Genomic DNA, 20,162 nt, shown 5'->3' with positions numbered 1-20,162 from the left:
TAAGTAAATTACTTCCCATAATACTTTGTAGTGATTCATGTGAAACCGATAGAATTACAGTAACTATAAATTACAGTAGCTATAATAATGCTAATTTACAAGAACCACTCCAAGATAACGGTAAGAAACATAGAGGCATTACTCATGTCCACCAGTGTTTTTCTCTTGGATGTTATTTTAAACGTTTGACACTGATTGTTTGTAGCGGAATTGAACATTTTGGCACGGTCGGGGAAAGAGAGAGGGATGAAAATGTGTTTCTAATCACTCACAAAGATGCCTTTGTTCTCCTGTCCGGGTCCTTCTGTAAGCCAGCGGTCCGGGCTGAGGTATTCTGTCAGAGCCATCTTAATTAGGCTCATTATGTAGCGTTGGAGGGTGCAGGATAGACTTAAATGAGTGTTTATGTGCGTGTGATTTATCATTTATCTAGGCGGATAAGTGGATGGCGTATTTTGACACTCAGCATCAGTCAGACTTCTGAGTCAGTCGGACTTAAAACTCAGAGTTTAATGCTGTTTCAACAAACGACAACTATTTTTTCCAAAACTTTTACCAAATTGAGCGACCAGTGTTTCCTTCCAGTCAAACTCTGGGAGAGAATCTCAAAATACTTTAAATTAAATAAAAACTTTCTCGAAAAGCGCACACATTTTTCCATCTTCTCTCTCTCTCTCTCTCTCTCTCAATATTGCAGCAACAAGTCTTCAGACCGGAGGCCTGTGTGTTTTAAAGATAAGCTTTCGGGGCAGATTTCAAACGAAGCGAAGAGATGTCAGAAAAGAAGAAGAAAGAAAAAAATCAGAGAACCTGATCCTGGTCTAAATGAGTTGGAATAACACTCTCCACCCTGTCTGTGTCAGTGAGAGATTTTCTCAGAAGACTGAAAGGACTCACTGACTGGGCCTGTCCTGTTATTTTCCTTTTCTTTTCCTTTTTTTTTTCATTCTGTCCCATTCAGTTTTTTGGCTGGTTTATTTACCCCTCCTGGTGGACAGAGCCTGTAACACAACAACAAGACCATCACATGGACACACTTCTGTAGGGTTTGAACACATGACTATTTCTGTCAGTCGGCTGGTTATACTGGCTTATACCATGAAGCCGGTTTAGCTGGCTAGCCAGATATGTTTAAGCTTATTTTGTGCCAATCCTGGGTTTTAGGTAACGTGGTTTGGCTTTTAGCAGTGTTCATCTCCATAGTAACTTACGCTCCACGGCGGGTTAGGTTCTGGATAAAACAGCTCAAGCTGAAATTGGACCAATCAGCTGTGAGCAAAGTGACCCACCTCTGATGCAATAAAGTCACTCCCCCTGTTTCTACTTCAAATTAAAGGTCACTACATATCAAATGGTTTTTAAAGACTAAAGCGTCTGGCTTTTAACAATGCTTATTTATAGTGATAATCATTTCGAATGATTTATATATCATTTATGTAAATATTATACCCTTAATCAGTTATACGTGTATCATTTTAGTTAATCAATCATTAATAGGCACTTACAAATAAGTTTTAAAATCAATAAATAAAGCTATAAAAAATTGCTGCATGTGAGCTTAAATGTTCAATTTTCTCTATATATCAACTAAACTAACTTCATAACTTTTACTTGCATTGACGTATACGACTTTTCTTTAAGTTGTACTCTTTCACGGACAGCCCTTCTTGCTTTGTAAATTTGTTTAAATTCGTAATATTTTGCTATCACGTAATATTCTGCAGAAGAGGGAAGTGAATGGTGCCGTGAGAAGTGAATCTCAGTTTCACTGATCCACCACAGCATGTGATTGGCTGTTCACTATACTGATGTCACAGCTGAACTCCTAAACTCACGATCAAATCCTGAGTTGACAGAGAAAGCTGATGATCAGCATCATGGGACCGACAAAGCCTAATAGATTGGTTTGGTTTTGTCAACTCAAAACTGATCCTGTAACCCTGAGTTTGTTAAACTACCATCATGGTACAGGCCCCAGATGTTCTTATGAAGCACACACACACACAAAAAAATTTCCAATAAAAAAAGTATTACAAAAGTAAAGACTATAGCAATATTTATGGTCACTTTTAAAAAACAGAGCAATGCAGAAAAGATGCATTGTTGACATGTGATTGATGCCTCACAAATCTTCTATGATTGTATCCATTACTGTATTCACACATCCCGCTAGCAGCTTACTCGACAGAATTTAAAGAGAGTGAGAGAAGGTTTGTGCTCGGATTAAATATGTGCAATACATTATATAACCTAGCGATTAGCTGAATGCTATAACACAAAGAGGTAATTGCAAACATTAGCCTATTACTCAGCATGTATTATCAAATGGACTGGGCCATGATGTTCCTATTCCTAAGTTAGTTGGAAAGGCAAGTGCTCTGTAGACATTCCACTTCCTTGAAGTTGAGGCCCCTGCTTTCTGGTTCAATCACCCACTTTGTGACCCGTGTCACATGCATTTTGCATGATTTAGGGGAAGCCACCTCCCTTGCTTGCTCTTAATCGAGAGCACATTTTCTACACCTCACACAATGGACTACTTTTGGTAGCTGTGTCGGTGTGTGTGTTTGTGCGTTTTAGAAACACCACACGCACAAGCTCAAGCTCCAGCAGAGCCACACAACCTCTTGTCTTATTGCAAGGATGTTTGCATGTTTTAAAGTGAATTATATATTAAGTCTCTGATGCATGATGAAAAAAAGACATTTTGAACCAATTAGTGCATGAGGTACATCTAAACCCCCATGGGTGATCACCTTTGACCCTTTCCTGTCATTTTTATGGCTGTCCTAGTTATGTCATTGTGTTTTTTTATTTGTGACATTTATACAATAAATGCAAAATGGCTGTACATTCAGAATACCTACCTCTGTCATTTAGTCAGATATTTTTGGTAGATTAAGGAACACTTTTATTCATTTTATTTGTATTCATTTTTGTTGCAATTTTCTTTCCATAAATGCAAATGTGTCAGTCTACTGTACTGAACATAACGAATCAAATAGAATATTATTCATTGAATTTCCTTTAAGGTTTTTTTTAAAAAACTATTTCAAAGAAAAAAGGATATTTTCAATAAACAAAACTGTGGATAATTAGTCATTCATAAATAATAATAATACTTAAATGGATAAATAGTTCACCCAAAAATCATTTACTCATCCTAAAGTCAAAGTATTTTTTTCTTCAAAATATCTTATTTATACTTAATTACACAGGTTTGGAACAACTTGAGGGTAAGTAAATGACAGAATTTAAATTTTTTGGGTGAATGATCCCTTTAATGTGAACGTAGTGAACAGCAATGGGGATATGAATTATAGACATAAAAACGATGAATGGCTAAGAAAACAAAATTCCTTTGTGACTTCCTTCATGAATAAGAGGGTTATTTACAAAACCACATTAATATGTTAATTTTAGTGTTAATAAAAAAAGTAGAAAGGAAATTACAATGCACAGCCTAAGACAGTGTAATAAGTATTTTTATTGCATTTTATAATGCCATTGTCAATAATTAGTACAGATTACATGCAACTAGACCTACTGTACAGTTTTTTATTGTCTGCATGAACAGACACAAGAAGATTCAGGTTACAAATACACAGATATATGTGTTTTTTTTATACAGCATGAAGAAAAACGGCAGTGACTGGCATAAACATGGTCACCGGGGGTTAGAATGACAAAGGTGGATGGCTAGTTGCCTTTTTTTAAATTTTCTATACCATTTCAAAAGCCACCACATATTCTTCCCCCAAGTCTCATCTGAAAAAGCAAAACAAATGTAAAAAAAATAATAATAAGGAAGTAAACAAGTTAAAATGAAACTAAAGTACATAGAAGTCACTGCTGAAAATGTACACACATTCGTAAAAATACAATGAGAGGAGAGTCGAAGTGGTAGTTCCATTTGATTGGCCGAAGAAGTTAATACCATCAGGCAAAAGCTCCCCTGCAGGGGTCCTTTACTTAGAGAGCGGCAGCTCAAAGCTATTCATAACCGGGCAATGGAGCTCTGGGTTGTAGAGTGGATAACCGTGAAATGTAAAATACCGCCGTCACCTTCGTCACACAATTGTTTGGTTACAGTTGTGGCAGACTTGATCAATTTGGAATACAAACGTCTACCCACAATCCCTTTGGTGGTCACTGAAGATGAACTGCATTTCTAAAAGCCTTTTCACAATCTTATTTGGTATGCTACTGTGGAAAAGCCACACCAAGTTCACAGCGAATGGCAAACAGTGGTCGAAAATAGCCTGCATGACTTCATGGTCCCATTTTAGTGCCATGAGTGTGCAGAAAAGTCTGAAAACATAAGGACGCTCTCAAGAGCCAATCCGTGCACTTTCTCAGAGTCTTTCTGTACAAATCTGGAGCGCTATTGCCTTATGAGAGACAGCTTTGAGTGCTCATGGTAAATAGGAGTTGACTTTAAAGGGAGTCTGTACACATATTGGCACCTAAAGGACCAATAATAAAAAAACACCTTAAAGTTGCTCTTTCTTATAAGCAAGAGAGGGCTACACAATTTTTCTACGTTTTTTTTTCTGAAGTTTTGGTCCTGTCTTCTGAGAAAAGTCCTTCTGAGGTATCATTACACAATGAGTTCAACTTTTTAGTTTGTTTTCTCTCTTTTTTCCTTAAAAATGCATAAATGCACTACAGAGACAAAAGTATCAAAATAGACCTAGCTAAGATAAATATACAAACAGGTGTGTTACCTAAACCACTTATCTAACTCTTAATCTGTCTTTTTTCGAGAGATAATACACACAAAAAAACTAAAGAAAAAAAAAAAAATCATCGTCCCAGACGTTTTATGACAGAAAAACAAACAAAAAAAGAAGGGAAAACAAAATTTAACCATGATACCTGCAGCACATAATATGATAAATACATACACTTCAGCATAAGCAATACAGTATAGGAATTCTGAGCTCAAAACTTTACAATAGCTAAAAAACAGGTGCGGAAAAATAAAAGCGAAAAGAAAACAAGTAAATGAACACACGAAAAAGAGGGAATGCCCTTGAGAGCTAAGCCGAACGGTAATATACAATAATACATCGTTACAACGCGCGTAAAATAAACCAAGGAGTCATGGCGATCACCACCAATGTGTTTCAGTCCACATCTTACAAAACAGCTTTGTTTACACGTGTACCTTAAAAGCACAATTGTAGTCCATTTCGTGAATGCAGCAATTTGTTTGTGAGTTTTTCAATTCCTTCGCAATCCTCAGTTCTTGTAGCACAAGCTCGATGGTTCTCTTTGGATATTTTGGTTTCGTCGTGCGGTAAAAATAAAGGCCCATTTTACTAGGAGCAAGATGATCTCTCTGGGATGGGGTGTGTGTGTGTGTGTGTGCTATTTTTTCCACAGCCGTCACGAAGCTACACTTTGCATTAATTGGGAAGCGGGGTCCGTGCAAGAGTGGCCTACGTTAATGCATTCTGCCCATCATCATTTCTGACACCCAACTGACTGGCCCATTGAGTACGCTCTAATGACCGGCCAGCTCGATGGCTCTCATTGGCCTGGCCTCTCATTATGCATGCGGAATTAGAACACACAATTAAGCCTCCGCACAGAGGACCTGTACATAGACACTATGCTAATAGATCACTTAAAGTGGGGAATATGTGATTTGGAGTAGACCCTTTTAAATATGTTGACCACTTAATGCTTCATACTTAACAGGACTCAGCATTTTTTTTCTTTTTTCGGGAGGGGGTGGAGAGGTAGTCGTTTTTTTTTTTCTGTTGTGTCTCATTTATTTGTTTCCATTCATGCTAATGAATTTGGAATCGAGAGGAATCGACAAGCTCCGTTTACAGCTATGCAACAAGAATCTTATTTTGGTTTTTCCGTCAATGTGTGTGTGTGGTTTTGTTATTTATTTCGTGGATGAATGAAAAACTAGAAAGAATTTACACCTTTTGAATGACTATAGGTGACTTTCATTGGCCTATCTATTTTGTGAATCGTTTTCAAAAGGAGGTAGCATTATTTTTGGTTTTATTTCTTTGAAGGTGTTTCGAAGGTGTGCATGAAATGAATACAAAGGTCGCGCGTGACCAGGTATGTTAGAAAGAAAAAGTGGAAAATAATAACTTGAACAGTCCTTAAAATGTTTCCTGTTGTGTTTGAAACGATCCGAGTCCCTATCAGCCATCCCTTATTAGTGTGGTAAATAATACTGTTCAACAGGGTAAGCACAACAAACAAGTGCTCGCCTGCTTTTTTGGTATTCGTTGAACTGCCTTTTATACTGGTAATTGAAGTAAACCATAATGCTGAGAAACTGCTGCTGGCTTCTAGTGTCACAAAGTACATCAACTGTTATTCAAGTGCCTTTTGCATGTAAAGTCCTTTGCAATCTTAGACGGTGAAGACTGCGTTCTCAACACTGCAATCGCCTGAGCACAAGATGGGGTAGAGAGCTTCCTTTCTCAGATCGTAAGTGCTTTGTACATTAACTAAGGAACTGCAAGAGGCTTGTTAATACTGCTTTTTTTGCTTTTTGTGTCCTTTTCGGTTTGTTTTTTGGCCTTTAAACATATGTAGTGTTAAGAACTCATCAGGTTAACTTATATTAAAACAGTTCTCTCCTTTTTTTTGAACAACAATAAAAAATAAAAAAAGCATTTGCATTTTACACTTTGGTTTTTGGAATGCTCTGTAGTGTAAGTCAAAAAATGAAAAGGAAAAAATTAAATATTCAAATGACGGGTTTGTGTTCTTTTGGCCAGTTCTTTAGGAAGAAGAAATGATAAATAAAAAAAAGAGTTTTTTTTTTTTTTTTTGGTTTACTAAATATCTCTTTGGTTACCTGTAACGAAAGCAAAATGGGGAAAAAAAGCAACAAAAAAAAGCAACATATATTAAATTAAACCTCGAAATTTGGCATGGCACTACTGAGAAAAGGTTGGTTTTTTTTAATAGTTCAGTGAAAGCAAAAGCTCACATGCTAATCAGACACTTTCTACTCACACAGTGAATTGCAAATAACTTTTATATTTCTAGTAGCTATAGAACTTTGAACTGATAATGAGAGAGTCACTATATTGGTTAGCCACAGTACAAATCCCCTTCGCAATAACAGCGAGAGGGGGCAAACACTGTGGTCTGAGGTATTCTGTGACCGTGTTATCTTTTACGTTAAAGCAATACTTTGTATCGCAGCTGATATCAACTGCCTACTACAGAATATTCTGAAACGAACAAAGGAAATGCTGCGAATCTGGGAAAATTAAAATGTGGAAATAAATGAAGCAAATTTGTGAAAAAAAAAAAGAGATATGAGTGCCTGTAAAGTTTTTCAGGATCTTACAGGGAGCCCTGCAATGCGTATTCCACCTCTTTAGTTTCAGCTTCTCTCTGCTATAGAAATGTTCGAGTGGTTTTGTTGCTATTTAACGTTAGATTTCATCTGTGGTTCTGTTTCGGAAGTTTCACTTAACGCTAAGTGCTATCCTCTTTCCTTGTGATCTAACGCTAGGATACGTTTTGGACTATTTTTTTGCAGGGTGGAGTTTGTAGAATAAGGATTTTGGAACTTCTCTCCCAAACGTAACCCCTTTTAGGAATGATGAGAGAATTGAAAACAAAACAAAACAATCATTAACAGAAGACATATAATAGTTGAATTACATCACAATGAAAAATGTTGATCCTTTAGAAATAAACGACTATGAAAGTAAAACGAAATCGAAAGCTACTGCACACATATTAATCAACAATACAGTCAATAAAGTCTCTGAGCCGGTCCTCCACAAGCCTCGTGTCAGTCTGGCTGTCATAACAGCACCACAGGAGAACAACAGCAAAAAGTTCCTTTTCCTGAAATATGCCTTTTTTGGGGGTAGCAACATTTTCTATGTTTAGTCTGACAAAGAGTGAGGGGGGAAAAGCACGTTCTGGCAGATTCTTGTGGATACCATCAGATAAAGATAAGGACAGCACAAGCATTCGCCGTCTGATCGGAGGCTAACACTGCCTCGAGACAGAACGTTTCCCCTGTTTCTCCAGTCCAGTCATGTAAGGGAGACGAACAAAAAAAAGAAACAAAAGGTTGGTCAGGTGGCCAGGGATGCCGTTGCCAGTCTTTCAGCTTGTTTCGTTTCAGTCTTTGCCTTTGTCAAGAGTGGTGAACTTATCTGTGTGACCGCAAAGCTACTGAGTCTTACAGCATCCCCTTTAAACAAGTACAAAAATCCGGTTGAAAGCAGAAGTCATTCTGAAGATGTGTGTTTGTCATCTTTTTCCTCTCTTTTCAGGCATGTGAACATCTTTCTGAGGTAAATCACCGCTGTGTATTTATCCCATAGAAAAGCAGTGTTCTCAGGCCCAAAGAACATACAAATTAAAGCTTAAAAAGACTTAAAATAGAGAAACCTCGAGTGACTTCTGGGGAAAAAAATGACTAAGCGTGTATACTGACGTCAGGTTTCCCTCAGTAGCTTTAGATACGCTGGTCCATTCTTTTATCAGACCATGTTTCACACACAGGAGGACAAACGCACTTGGAGCTTGCTCAAAGGGCCTTTTCGAGGGTACTGACTGAGGAAACAAAAAAATCGAGGGGGGAAAAACATGTTGTGTTTTTGCATTGTGAACAGATGAGGTCTAACCCTGTTTTGGTTTTTGAAGTTGTAGTTGGTTTTGTATCTTTGTTTTCTCACTTGATCTTGAAAATCTTGAATATCAGGGAGTGGTCGGGCCGGTGAGCTCCGCCTCCAACAACCCTTCCTCTTACTCCAGCTCTTCCGTGGGAAGCTCGTCCTCCATGTCACGCTCGTCACCAGGCATGCTCAGGTTTTGAGTGACAGCTGCCATGAGGGACACAGGTCTGCTGTCCTCCTCCATCTCAGCTGGCTCCTCTTTCACATGGATTTGGTGTCTGAAAGAAAAATAACACGCAATACGTCAGTCTTAGATTATAGAAGCAAGATAAATCAAATGAGAGATAAACCTTTAAATGTGCAGCACTTTTTAAACATGTCACTTTTTCAACTGCTTTAAAATGTAGATGTTTTAAATGTATACACTATTCTATAATTAGTAATATAATATAAGATTTAATTAAGGAAGAATATAAGTGTGTATATATATATATATATATATATATATATATATATATATATATATATATATATATATATATATATATATATATATATATATATATATATATATATATATATACTGTATACTCTATATATAGTGCTGTCAAATCAATTAATTGTGATTAATCATGTGTTTACATAAAATGTGTGTACTGTATAATTATTATGTATATAACAATACACACATACATGTATAAAGTTAAGAAAAATTAGTTATATTTATATATAAATTTATATTTATATATAGTATATACATGTAAATATTTATTAAATATATACATGAATGAGTGTGTATTTATCACGATTAATCAATTTCACATACACATACATTTATATCTATATATATATTAGGGCTGTCAAAAGATTAATCGCATCCAAAATAAAAGTTTGTGTTTACATAATATATGTGTGTGTACTCTGTTAATTATTATTTATATATAAATACACACACAAGCATGTATATATTTAAGAAAAAAATATTATTTTTATATATAAAACATTTATATTTATATATATATTATAGATTATATAAATGTATATACAGTATATACATGCAAATATTTCTTAAATATATACATGCATGTGTGTGTATTTATATATAAATAATAATTAACAGAGTACACACACATATATTATGTAAACACAAACTTTTATTTTGGATGCGATTAATCTTTTGACAGCCCTAATATATATATATATATATATATATGAGAGAGAGAGAGAGCATTATTAATTGATATACTATGTATATATTGTTTATTGTGATTATTATTGCATGCATTAAATGGATGAAAAGTTCAGACATTAATTGTAACAGATTTCTATTTCAAATAAATGTTGCTCCTTTGAACTTTCTATTAAATGAAGAATCCTGAAGAATGCATAACAGTTTCCACAACAACAACAAAATCAGCAGCCAAACAAAAAAATTCCAAACTTTGGAACTGTGTGTATTAAAAATTGAATGCATTTATTGTTTCATTGCTGTTATTTCATAAAAACTAAAAAACACACTTTAACGTTATGTTATTGCTTTATTCGGTAATAAATTAAGTAGTACACTACATATCAAGGAACTAGCAACCAGCTGGCAGTGAGTTGGCTAGTCTTACCCATACTGCTGCGGAGAGAGGCCAGGGCTGCAGCTACCGTTACTGTTGACTTGTTCAACAGTGCTGCTGACATCATCGTGGCCGATGTGCAGCATGTTGAGGCTCGCACCTGTGCTGTTGCTCATCAGGGTGGGGCTGTTCAGAAGACCAAGACTGCTCTCTGCGAGTGCAGCCTGCACACACAATTTTTAAGTATTATTATAGAACGTTAAGAGATTCAATGATGGATATGTTGCTGTAAAATCATAAGGCATTGTTAGTGTTGTAGGCCTGAAAGGTCATTTTAGTGAATATATCGAGAAATATGACTGAAGACAATGGTGCCTTTCACAGTTAGCATCCTCAGCGGACGTGTCATTTTATTGATTTTTTTGTTTAACATTAACTATTAAAAGTCTTTGTTGGTCTTGATAAATGTGCTGAATGGACAGATGCAATCTATGTGTTTTGAGAGAAATCTGGGGGCAGTGGTGCAGCAGGTTAGTTTGTGTGACCACTAGGGGTCTCCTCGCCTCCATACAACAGACCCGATTGAAACACACAGACGCGTGCTCCCGTTACACATGTGCTCCGTGCTGCTCAAATGAAAACAACTCTAAAACTCTTTAGGACATGAGATACTGAATTAGTATCAAATACTATAAGGTATTTACTTTTTTTTTTTTAAAGGGGAAAAGAAATGAAGTAAAAACAGGAAAAGATGACAAGATGGTGACACTTACAGTGGGGTCCAAAAGCCTGAAAACACTACTTCTTCATTACGGTTTATAATGATATATATATTTTTAAAGTATTTAAGTAATATTGCCAAATATAATTTATTTCTTTTTCATTAATTCAACTAAAAATTATATTATCAGCATAATTTGAGTGATAAAATAATTAATATTAATAATTATTAAAATAATCGTCATTACATTATATTTGTATAATTTTTTAATACTTAATTTGTAATTATTTACGTAAAAAAAAAACCTCCAGATATACTGTTAACCCCTGGTTTTGAAGGTTTAAAAGGTATAAGTCCAAAAAAGTTTCAAGTCAGAAGAAATAGTCGAAGTAAAAATCAATGCAAGTAAAGGTTAAATTCATATTACTGCATACAAATCTACATAAACAACTGCATATGGATATTTTAATGCACGAGGAAACGTGGAACGGAAAACGGTTCTGGTTGGTTTCCTTCGTCTCCCTACAGTCACTTCTGAACTTCAAAAAAGTGGTGGTACTCATGCCAATTCAAACTGTCGTGACTGCCCAAAATATGCCGTCGAGAGAAAGAGGAAGAGGGAGAAATTAAAGAGTTTAGAGGGAAATTCATTCTGATTCTGTGGAGACCGGGTGGTAGCGAGAAAGATGATCAGGGTCACACAAGTTTTAGCTGATGTGAACCAAACAAGGGCTATTTTTTCCCTTTAAACTATAATTAATAGGGAGTCACCAACAATTTTGGAAGAAAGTGGCAAAAACAGACAGATGTAATAGGTAAACATTCTTAACGCTTGCTTAATGAGAAGATGACCAGGCTGAGTCACTTTTAAAAGGCTGATTTTAGGCGAGATTGTGCTTACAGCCTAAAACAAACACACACTCGAGGAATTACAAATCGAAAACAGCAGAGAGCCACAGCTCTCTCACACTCTGGAAGGGCGTTGTTGTGCGCACTGTGTGTCTGCTCTTTTGTTAAAGGCTAGTTTATGTGCGGCCTTTTCAGGATGAGCAGTTCCATTTCCATAGAGATGGCCTGCGGGGTCAGAGCGGGACAAACTGGGCCAGGGCGGTGGAAGTGTGTTTGTGTGTGTGTGTTGGCCCGTGATTAGCTGGGCTGTTTGTTTGTCAGGCGCTGACACTGCTTGTCCTGTGAGGAGATGGATGGGCACAGACCTGACAGAGCGCCACACACGCTCACACACCCAGACCAGGACGCAAGCACAAAGGCTAACCTCCCAGATCCATCTCTGTCTCATCACACAGTGTTCTTGGGAAAAACACACACACAAACACAGAAACACAGAGCTAGGCTCGGAAAGCTCAGAACAGGAGTCGCGGTGACACCGTGGGTTTCAGATGGATTTTCTAGGACAGACACTAATTTTATGCTGTGACCTTCATTGACAAATATTTGACGCTATAAATCACATATGGCTGGCTGGGAGCGCGTGTGCGATGGAGGGAGGAGAACGGAGGAGGTTTGGGAGAAGCAGCTAATTAGAAGAGGAAATTGTTATCAGTGCCCTTGTGCGCTTCAGCTGGCCTGATCCGTTCAGGATTTGCACACTTTCTGAGGAATGAATTTTCCAGGATGTTTCCATTTGTATAGAATCACTTAATTCATTCAGACTGATTCACTAATGAATCCTTTATACCAATTCGTTGAAAAGAACGATTCACTCATATCAGATCTCCCTACGGCAACTTTTACTCTACCCATTGTAAAATATTTTAGACCTCTAAAAAAATTGTTATATTCATATTTAGAAATTTCCATCACTTTAAAGATTTTATTTTCAATGCAAATACAAATTCAGACCAATTTGCTAATGAATCATCAGACCGAACACTGAACTGGTTCAAGAATCAAGAATTTGGGAGAACAGTGTAACTAGAAAAATGTATATTCATATTCAGACCTTTAAATATTTACAGGTCCTTTCCAGTTGTCAGTCATATTGAAATAAAACAATTATAATAATAATTTCAACTCAGATTACTTTGCTAATGAATCATAGCGAATAATGTAACTAGTTGGATCAAATCATTAAAAAGAACCAACTCAAATTAGAGAACTAAATAAATCGTATGATTTTTAATATCTAAATCTGAATATGTCCAGATACACTTCCCCATCATTTGCAATAACAAACAGTGTGTGTGGATGAATGTATAAGGGTGTTAATTTGATGTACTGAAAGTGCAAACACACTCACCTGATAGCTGGCATTAAGGGAGCCAAATCCCAGCCCAGAAATCATATTCTTCACAAGAGTGGGACTTCTGAAGAGAAAAAGAAAGAGAGGGCGATTAAGTACACGTGTGGCTTACGACAAAACACAGCTGACCAAAGTCTGTTAAAACCATGAAAAACGCTGAGGCACTATTCTATTTACAAAAGATAAATAGAAAACTTCAACAATAGAGAGTAACACATGCATTCTGACACAGCTTAAACTCCACACACACTACTGTTTGTTCGCTTTTGTGTCTGTGTGCTACAGGGCTGAAATCTGGCGGGCAGGCCGTTGGCTGGGTAATTTGCCGTCGTCTCTCTGGCAGAGCTTGAGACGGCGTGTAACATCTGTTTGTACAAATGCAAGCAGGCACGCTTTTCTGCTGTGCATCTGCTCACAATGTACCCTAAACAGTGTAGACACAGACGGGAAAAACACACAGGCGCACAAACACACACGCATGCACTGCCAAACACAAGCAGGCGAGGCACAAAAGAGACCTTTGTGCTTTTGACTAGAGAGTCAGTAATAGGGTAATGATGGGAAGCCCATTAGGGTAATCATACATGCCAATAACGATTACAGCCCCACTTACAGAGCAGACCTACAAGCTTACGCTTTAGCTACAGGAATAAAGGCTGATTTTGGGACTACTACTAAATAAATAGTCTTCACTTAAAGAGTGCTCTTTTAATCCAGTGTTTCGCAGGTTATTGTGATTAAAATGACTTTTGACAGGCTTATATTTCAGTCTGTAAAGCTACAAAAAATTCGGAGCAGGCGTTCTTAAGCAAGCACATCTATTTGATATCAATGATGCCATTGGTCACTTCAAACCTGACTCAACTTGCCTAAAGAGGCCATATTTGTTTTAAGAACTACAGCAGAGCGGATGGTGATAGTGATTATATTTTAGTTCATTTGAAACAAAGCTACACAGTAAAAATGTGTATGTAATTTTACTACAAATGTATGGTTTTTGGAAATTAAAAACTGTGAATTACCATTATATTTTACAGTGAAAAACAGTAATGAAACATTCTGTATGAAAACTTTTTTAATGTTTAAAGCACATTAGAGTATTATATTACATTTTCTGTTATTTAGTCATTAATGTTTATTGCATTATTTTAGTGTTATGTTTGTTACCCTGATACCTGTCTATAATGAGTATCGACCATGTTTTATTGATAGGATATTAACATTCTATCACTTAATTAAATATATGGTTATACGTTTTAAAATATACAGGCCTCTCGTAATACCGAAAATAATATTATTGTATTTTTTTATTTAATATTTTTTTACAGTGTAGATTTTAAGGTCCTTTTATGATAATTTTTTGATAATTTTGGAGCTTGACAACTGGAAATTCATTAAAATTTCATGGACTAAAAGGTCGTAGTAGTTTGGAACAACACAAGGGTGATAAACAATGATCGAATTTTCACTGTTGGATGGACTGTCCCTTTAAAGGCGACCCATCTGAGTCTACGTACCCGGTCATCTTTGGTGGTCTCCTCTTTTGGTATTCCACTTCGTCCACGGTCCAAACGGCACCCTTGACATTCTCGACCCGCACAAAGCACTTGTGCAGACTCAGGTTATGGCGCACAGCATTCTGGGTAACGGAAACAGGACATAAAGAACAGACAAAAAAGTAGAAGTCAGTTTCCCGTTCCAGCCACGACTAGGTATCTTAAGCAGAATCGCGACCGTGTCGCTGTCATTGCTGGAAATGCAATTATAGCGAGGCCTGATATAAACAGCCTTTAATAATGGCATAAATCTTATACCTGCTTTCTAATTAAAAGAGCGCACGTGATGATGAGCACAAAAGATTGTACGGCTCAGACGGGGACATGTCGACTGAGCGTATCTCTCCATCTCGAACCCGTTCCCCCGCCCGCACCATCTCACAGACACACACAACCAATTAAGTGCACATTCTACCAAGGGGAAGTGACAATGTGGTGCCACACCATCATAACAGTGGGAGTTTGAAAAAAACTCCATCTTTGAACGCAAAAAAATAAGAAACGATGCGCCCTATCCCCCCCACCACCATCAGCAAACCCACCCCCTGCTTTTTTTATTTTAAATTTCACTAATCAGCCACTATCTAGAATAACACCCCCAAGGGAGGTCCCTTCCTTTTCATCTGCTATTTGTAGTTTGTTCATGCCCAATTTCATTACCAATTTTAATTCGTGTATAATTAAATCCTGTGTATTTTTTCCGACGCACTCTTTTTTTCCCCCCGAATCCATGAGGGAGGGACTGCTGATGCCGGAATCACTCCTAACCATAATTACAAGTGCCATAATCAGACGAGGCCTCCCTCCTTTGAATAAATTTCCCCGTGCAGGAGCGATGATGCTTAGTTTTGCAAATGAGTATGACCCCAATTTCAGCCTGCCACCTCACCGATTTTATTTGCATTCCCATCCGTGATGAAAGACTAATTCTCCCAGTTAAAACATTAGCAGCAATTTAAAGGGGGTCAGCCTCTGCAGACATAAACAAAATGCCCGCTTGGCTGTGTGTGTGTGTGTGTGCATGAGTGACTGGAGGGGTGGCAGCTATATTAGAAAGATGGGACGCGTGTCAAACGGGTTTCTATTCCTTTGGTGACTGTGCCCACGTGTTGAAGGGTGACACAATTTCACGATCTCTAGCTAGAAATGAACAGCGACAGTGAATGTACAGTACGTACTGTATAGCTTAAAATGGCATTTACAATCCATTTTATTTTCAGTTCAGAGTGAAAAGATATACAAATTTGTCAATATTGATACAAAAAATTTAACAAAAGACTTTTTCGAAGAAAAAAAAAAGTCAATCATAGGACCAGGAAAGGGAATTAAGAAAGCAAATCTCAGGCACTGTGGATTTAAATAAAACACAATCTACCATTGACACCAAGGCCGTTTCTAGATACTTGTAGCATCATACAAAAGAAAGTACAAGTGCACCAGCGGAATGAAATGTGTCAGGCAGACACCAGGTTATATCTTCCACTGAGGAAGAGGGTCTGGGTCATTCTATGACAGGAATGTCTTTTCCTGTTTGATAATTAAGTACTTTATGACCTTTCTATGAAACGCAATGTATTGAGGTGTTAATAGAATAGCTCACATTACTTTAAAATGGATACAATATGATTGTAACAAGGTTGAGTTTCGGTTTAGTGACAGTAAGACATTTCTGAACATAAAAAAAGATTACAATTACAAATAAATGCTATTCCTTGGACTTTCTATTCATTAAAAAGTGGTAAACGAAAACATTTTATAAAAAAATGTTTCACTATGAACTAACTATTAACTACGACTTTTGCATCAAACTCCTAATTGTTGCTTATTAATAGTTAATAAGGTAGTTGTTAAGTTTAGGAATTAGGGATGTAGACTATAGTCATGCAGAATAAGGCATTAATATGTGCTTTATAAGTACTAATAAACAGCCAATAAGCAGCTAGTTAAGAATTGGACCCTAAACTTAAGTGTTGCCAAAAAATGTTAGTCTGGGCAGTCGTAACCTAATAGTTAGAGAGTCAGACTGGTAACCCGAAGGTTTGCAGGTCTGATTCTCAATACCGGAAGGAAATGACTGAAGTGCCCACTGCTCCGGGTGTGTTTGTCCACGGTTTGCAGTGTGTGTGTGTGTGTGTGTGTGTGTGTGTGTTTGTTCACTACTCCTAATGTGTTTGCACTAACTTGGATGGAAACGCAGAGGATAAATTCAGAGACTGATTTACCATACTTGGCCTTCACATGTCACATAAACTTGTTTTGTTTTCATCAAAATGAATTCGTTTTTGCTAATATAGCAAGGGGATGTTGTAGAAAAATGCTTAATACAGTAAAAGTTAGCATCAGCCCTTCATTGTTCAAGTAATTTTACACACATGAGAGACACAAATAGCACCAGTTTTATAGAATGACCCAGCTGGTGTCCATCTTGTGAATAAGAGCTACCCTCTAACTGATCAATGACTTCCCCTACTCTCCGGACCTGACTTTTCATGAAATATAGATGGCCATTAAGAGCACCGGAGAACATGCATCTCCATTTCTATATTTAATACCGGGCCAAATGACCAGCAAGAGACGAAGACGAGTGAGAAGAACGTGCAGTTATTAAAATAAAAAAAAGAAGAGAGAGAGAGAGATTGAGAAAAGGTACTGTAGGAGAAAAAAAAAAAGAAAACTGGCTCTGGTGGAGGAGGAAAAGTAGACGGATTCATTAATTGTTAAATTTCATAAAAGTGAAATGAGTTGTTAAAGATATTCCTGCCCCTTTCACCTCCTTCCCCTCAACTCTCACTGGCTAAGCTCTCTAACTGCTCTTGGGTGCCGCTGCGGTTCAAGACTATTAGCTCGCTGTTCTGTCTCGGTGCCCTTAGCCGCCTTGGGTCCCTCTCTCACCTCACCTTCTCCGTTTCTCTCCCTACTTCCTCCCCTCTAGAGGCTCAGGCACACAAATGAGCCTTGGGCCAGTGTTGGCTGAATGTGGGGCAGCACCTCCTCAGCCCAGGCTCCAGGCTGTAGGCCACGTGAATGGCTAATGAGACAGACAGACTGACAGGAAGCGATCTACTCTACGCGGTGTCCGTTTCCTCTCTTCGGCCTGACAGCACCTTGCCAAGCTCCTAGTCCACAGGGGGAAGTGGAGGACGGGAGGTGCTGGGAAAGGAGGGATGTATTAACACCTCTTTCTGAGGGACGAACTAATGGTTAAGAGCAGGGTGATGAGGAGATGGCCTGCTAAATGGGACAGTTACATGGCCAGCCCGGGCCTTTAATGACCGCTCTGCTTTTCACTTTGGACAGAAAAAGAGAGAGAGCGAGAGAGAGGACACGAGACAAAAAGGTGAAGTTTAGATAAGTTAAACATGGTTATTATTAATAATAATTACAAAAACATTTTAAATATTATTACTATTAAACTTCCATAAAGGTAAGTTTAGATAAGTTAAACATATCAATAACATAAGTAAAACACTATTATTATTATTATTATTATTAATAATAATAAAATGTTAAACATATGGTAGTTTAGTTATTATCATTATTAGTATTAATAATACATATTTTCATAAAGTTATGTTTAGATTAAATGTTAAACATTTCATTATTGAGTTATTAATATAATGATTTTTTAAATCCCATTAAGGTTAAGTTTAGGAAGGTTAAACAGATGGTTACGGAAATAAAAGTTCCAATGATTACTTGCTTTTATGAAATGTTTATGATGATTATTATAATATATATATATATATATATATATATATATATATATATATATATATATATATATATATATATATATATATATATATATATATATATATATATATATATATATATATATATCAAGATTCAAGAGTTTTATTTGTCACATACACAGTTATATACACAATATACAACTGGCAGTGAAATGTAAACAGGTCCGCTCCATGGACAGTGCAAATAACAGTTACAAGAAATTAAAATAGAAATAGAATAATATTAGAATAAAAAGTATTAACATAAGTAGAATTATAAATAAATCAAGTAAAAGATAAAAATAGGAAATAAGATAAAGATAAAAATAAAAATATAAAAATTAAAATATAAAAATATAAAAAAAATATATAAAAAAAAAAAAATATATATATATATATATATATATATATATATATATATATATATATATATATATATATATATATATATATATATATATATATATATATATATATATATATGTATATATAATAATACTAATAATCATCATAAACATTTCATAAAAGCAAGTTTACAAGTTAAACATGGTTATTGAATAAAAGTTATAATACTAATAACAAAGTTAATAATAATAGAGAAACTCTTATTCAACAACAATAACCGTGTTTAACCATTTAAACTTACCTTTATTAGATTTTTTTTTTTAAATATTAATTTGATTTTTTTTTTTTAATTAATTTTGCATTTTTAAATTATTTTTTATATTTAGTAATGATTTATTTATATTTTTTAGGCTATTAGGCTTAACATCTTTGTCTTAAATTATAGACTTTGTGCTTTATGAAGTTGTTCAGACCAATGAGGCAAGATTATTGGAAAAGAGTTCACTTCATAATATTAAGAGATTCAAATATGCACACTCAATACCCATATATGCATTCACTGATGTCTAGTATCAGCTCTGCCCTCCATGGGTGGCATGAAACCAAGCGTCATGTGGTTAAAGCAGCTGATTGGACATCAAAGCTTGGGGTGGAACACACACAAGTGGAAGAGGGAGGAGGACGACAGCAGCTGGAACACAGGGGCCAGGTACTGTGCTCAGGGGAGAGCTGCGCTCCTGTGGCGGGCTCCAGTGAAGTGTGGCATGCCGGAGCTGGTCAGGAGATGTGGAGCTGATACAAAACTGGCTCTGGACCAGCGGGGCGCATGCTAATCAACTAGTCCAAATTAAACGTTCTGATAAGAGTTACAATTCTACGTGACCATGGACTGATAAAACACAGACTGTGCTGGCATATGCATACACATAGAACAGCAGGCAGCCATTGGCTATGCAAAGACTAATTGAATTTCGCCAATTTATGTGAAAGTTATAGTACAGAGTGCAAAGAAAATGGGATCGAATGGACTCGACTCAGTCAGACTTAAACTTCCACCTATCAAACACCAGTAGGCAGGCAGACGCCACATAACACAATCAAAACAATGAGGAGAGCACATCAGGACACCAAAAAGAAAAGAAAAACAGATTTGGGAATGGCCGGCTCATAACATGGTTGTCTGGGCGATGCCAGGCATCATTAATAACCCTCACTGTTATTGGAGCTGTACAGAAGGCTGTATCTCTGTTGTACCCGCTGTACCCATTGGCACAGAGGCAGGATTTATTGTTGTTTGGGTCATGTTGAACAAAGGACTGGCTCCGTTCCTCTGTTTTTATGTCTGTGAGTCATT

The 20,162-nt window shown here is 36.6% G+C and overlaps 1 protein-coding gene across 3 annotated transcripts in view; it reads right to left on the bottom strand.

Moving 5' to 3' along the window:
• Window positions 1-5,730: 5,730 nt before the first annotated feature.
• foxp4 (forkhead box P4) overlaps window positions 5,731-20,162 on the bottom strand; it is a 130,646-nt gene continuing 116,214 nt past the window's right edge. For 2 of the 3 annotated variants that reach the window (XM_079844358.1, XM_079844360.1), the window contains exons 15-18: window positions 14,694-14,815; window positions 13,174-13,240; window positions 10,247-10,419; window positions 6,555-8,908 (exon numbers count right to left, since the gene is read on the bottom strand). In XM_079844358.1, the coding sequence (XP_079700484.1) occupies window positions 8,761-8,908; window positions 10,247-10,419; window positions 13,174-13,240; window positions 14,694-14,815 (510 nt within the window). In that variant the 3' untranslated portion in view covers window positions 6,555-8,760. Of the gene's footprint in view, window positions 8,909-10,246; window positions 10,420-13,173; window positions 13,241-14,693; window positions 14,816-20,162 lie in introns of all 3 variants that reach the window. The other variant, XM_079844359.1, reaches the window with a different exon arrangement.

Source organism: Gobio gobio (genome assembly GCF_949357685.1).
Source record: "Gobio gobio genome assembly, chromosome: 19".
Taxonomy (NCBI): Eukaryota; Metazoa; Chordata; class Actinopteri; order Cypriniformes; family Gobionidae; genus Gobio; species Gobio gobio.
The sequence above is the reverse complement of the archived record's forward strand: the minus strand, read 5'-3'. Positions and strand labels throughout refer to the sequence as shown.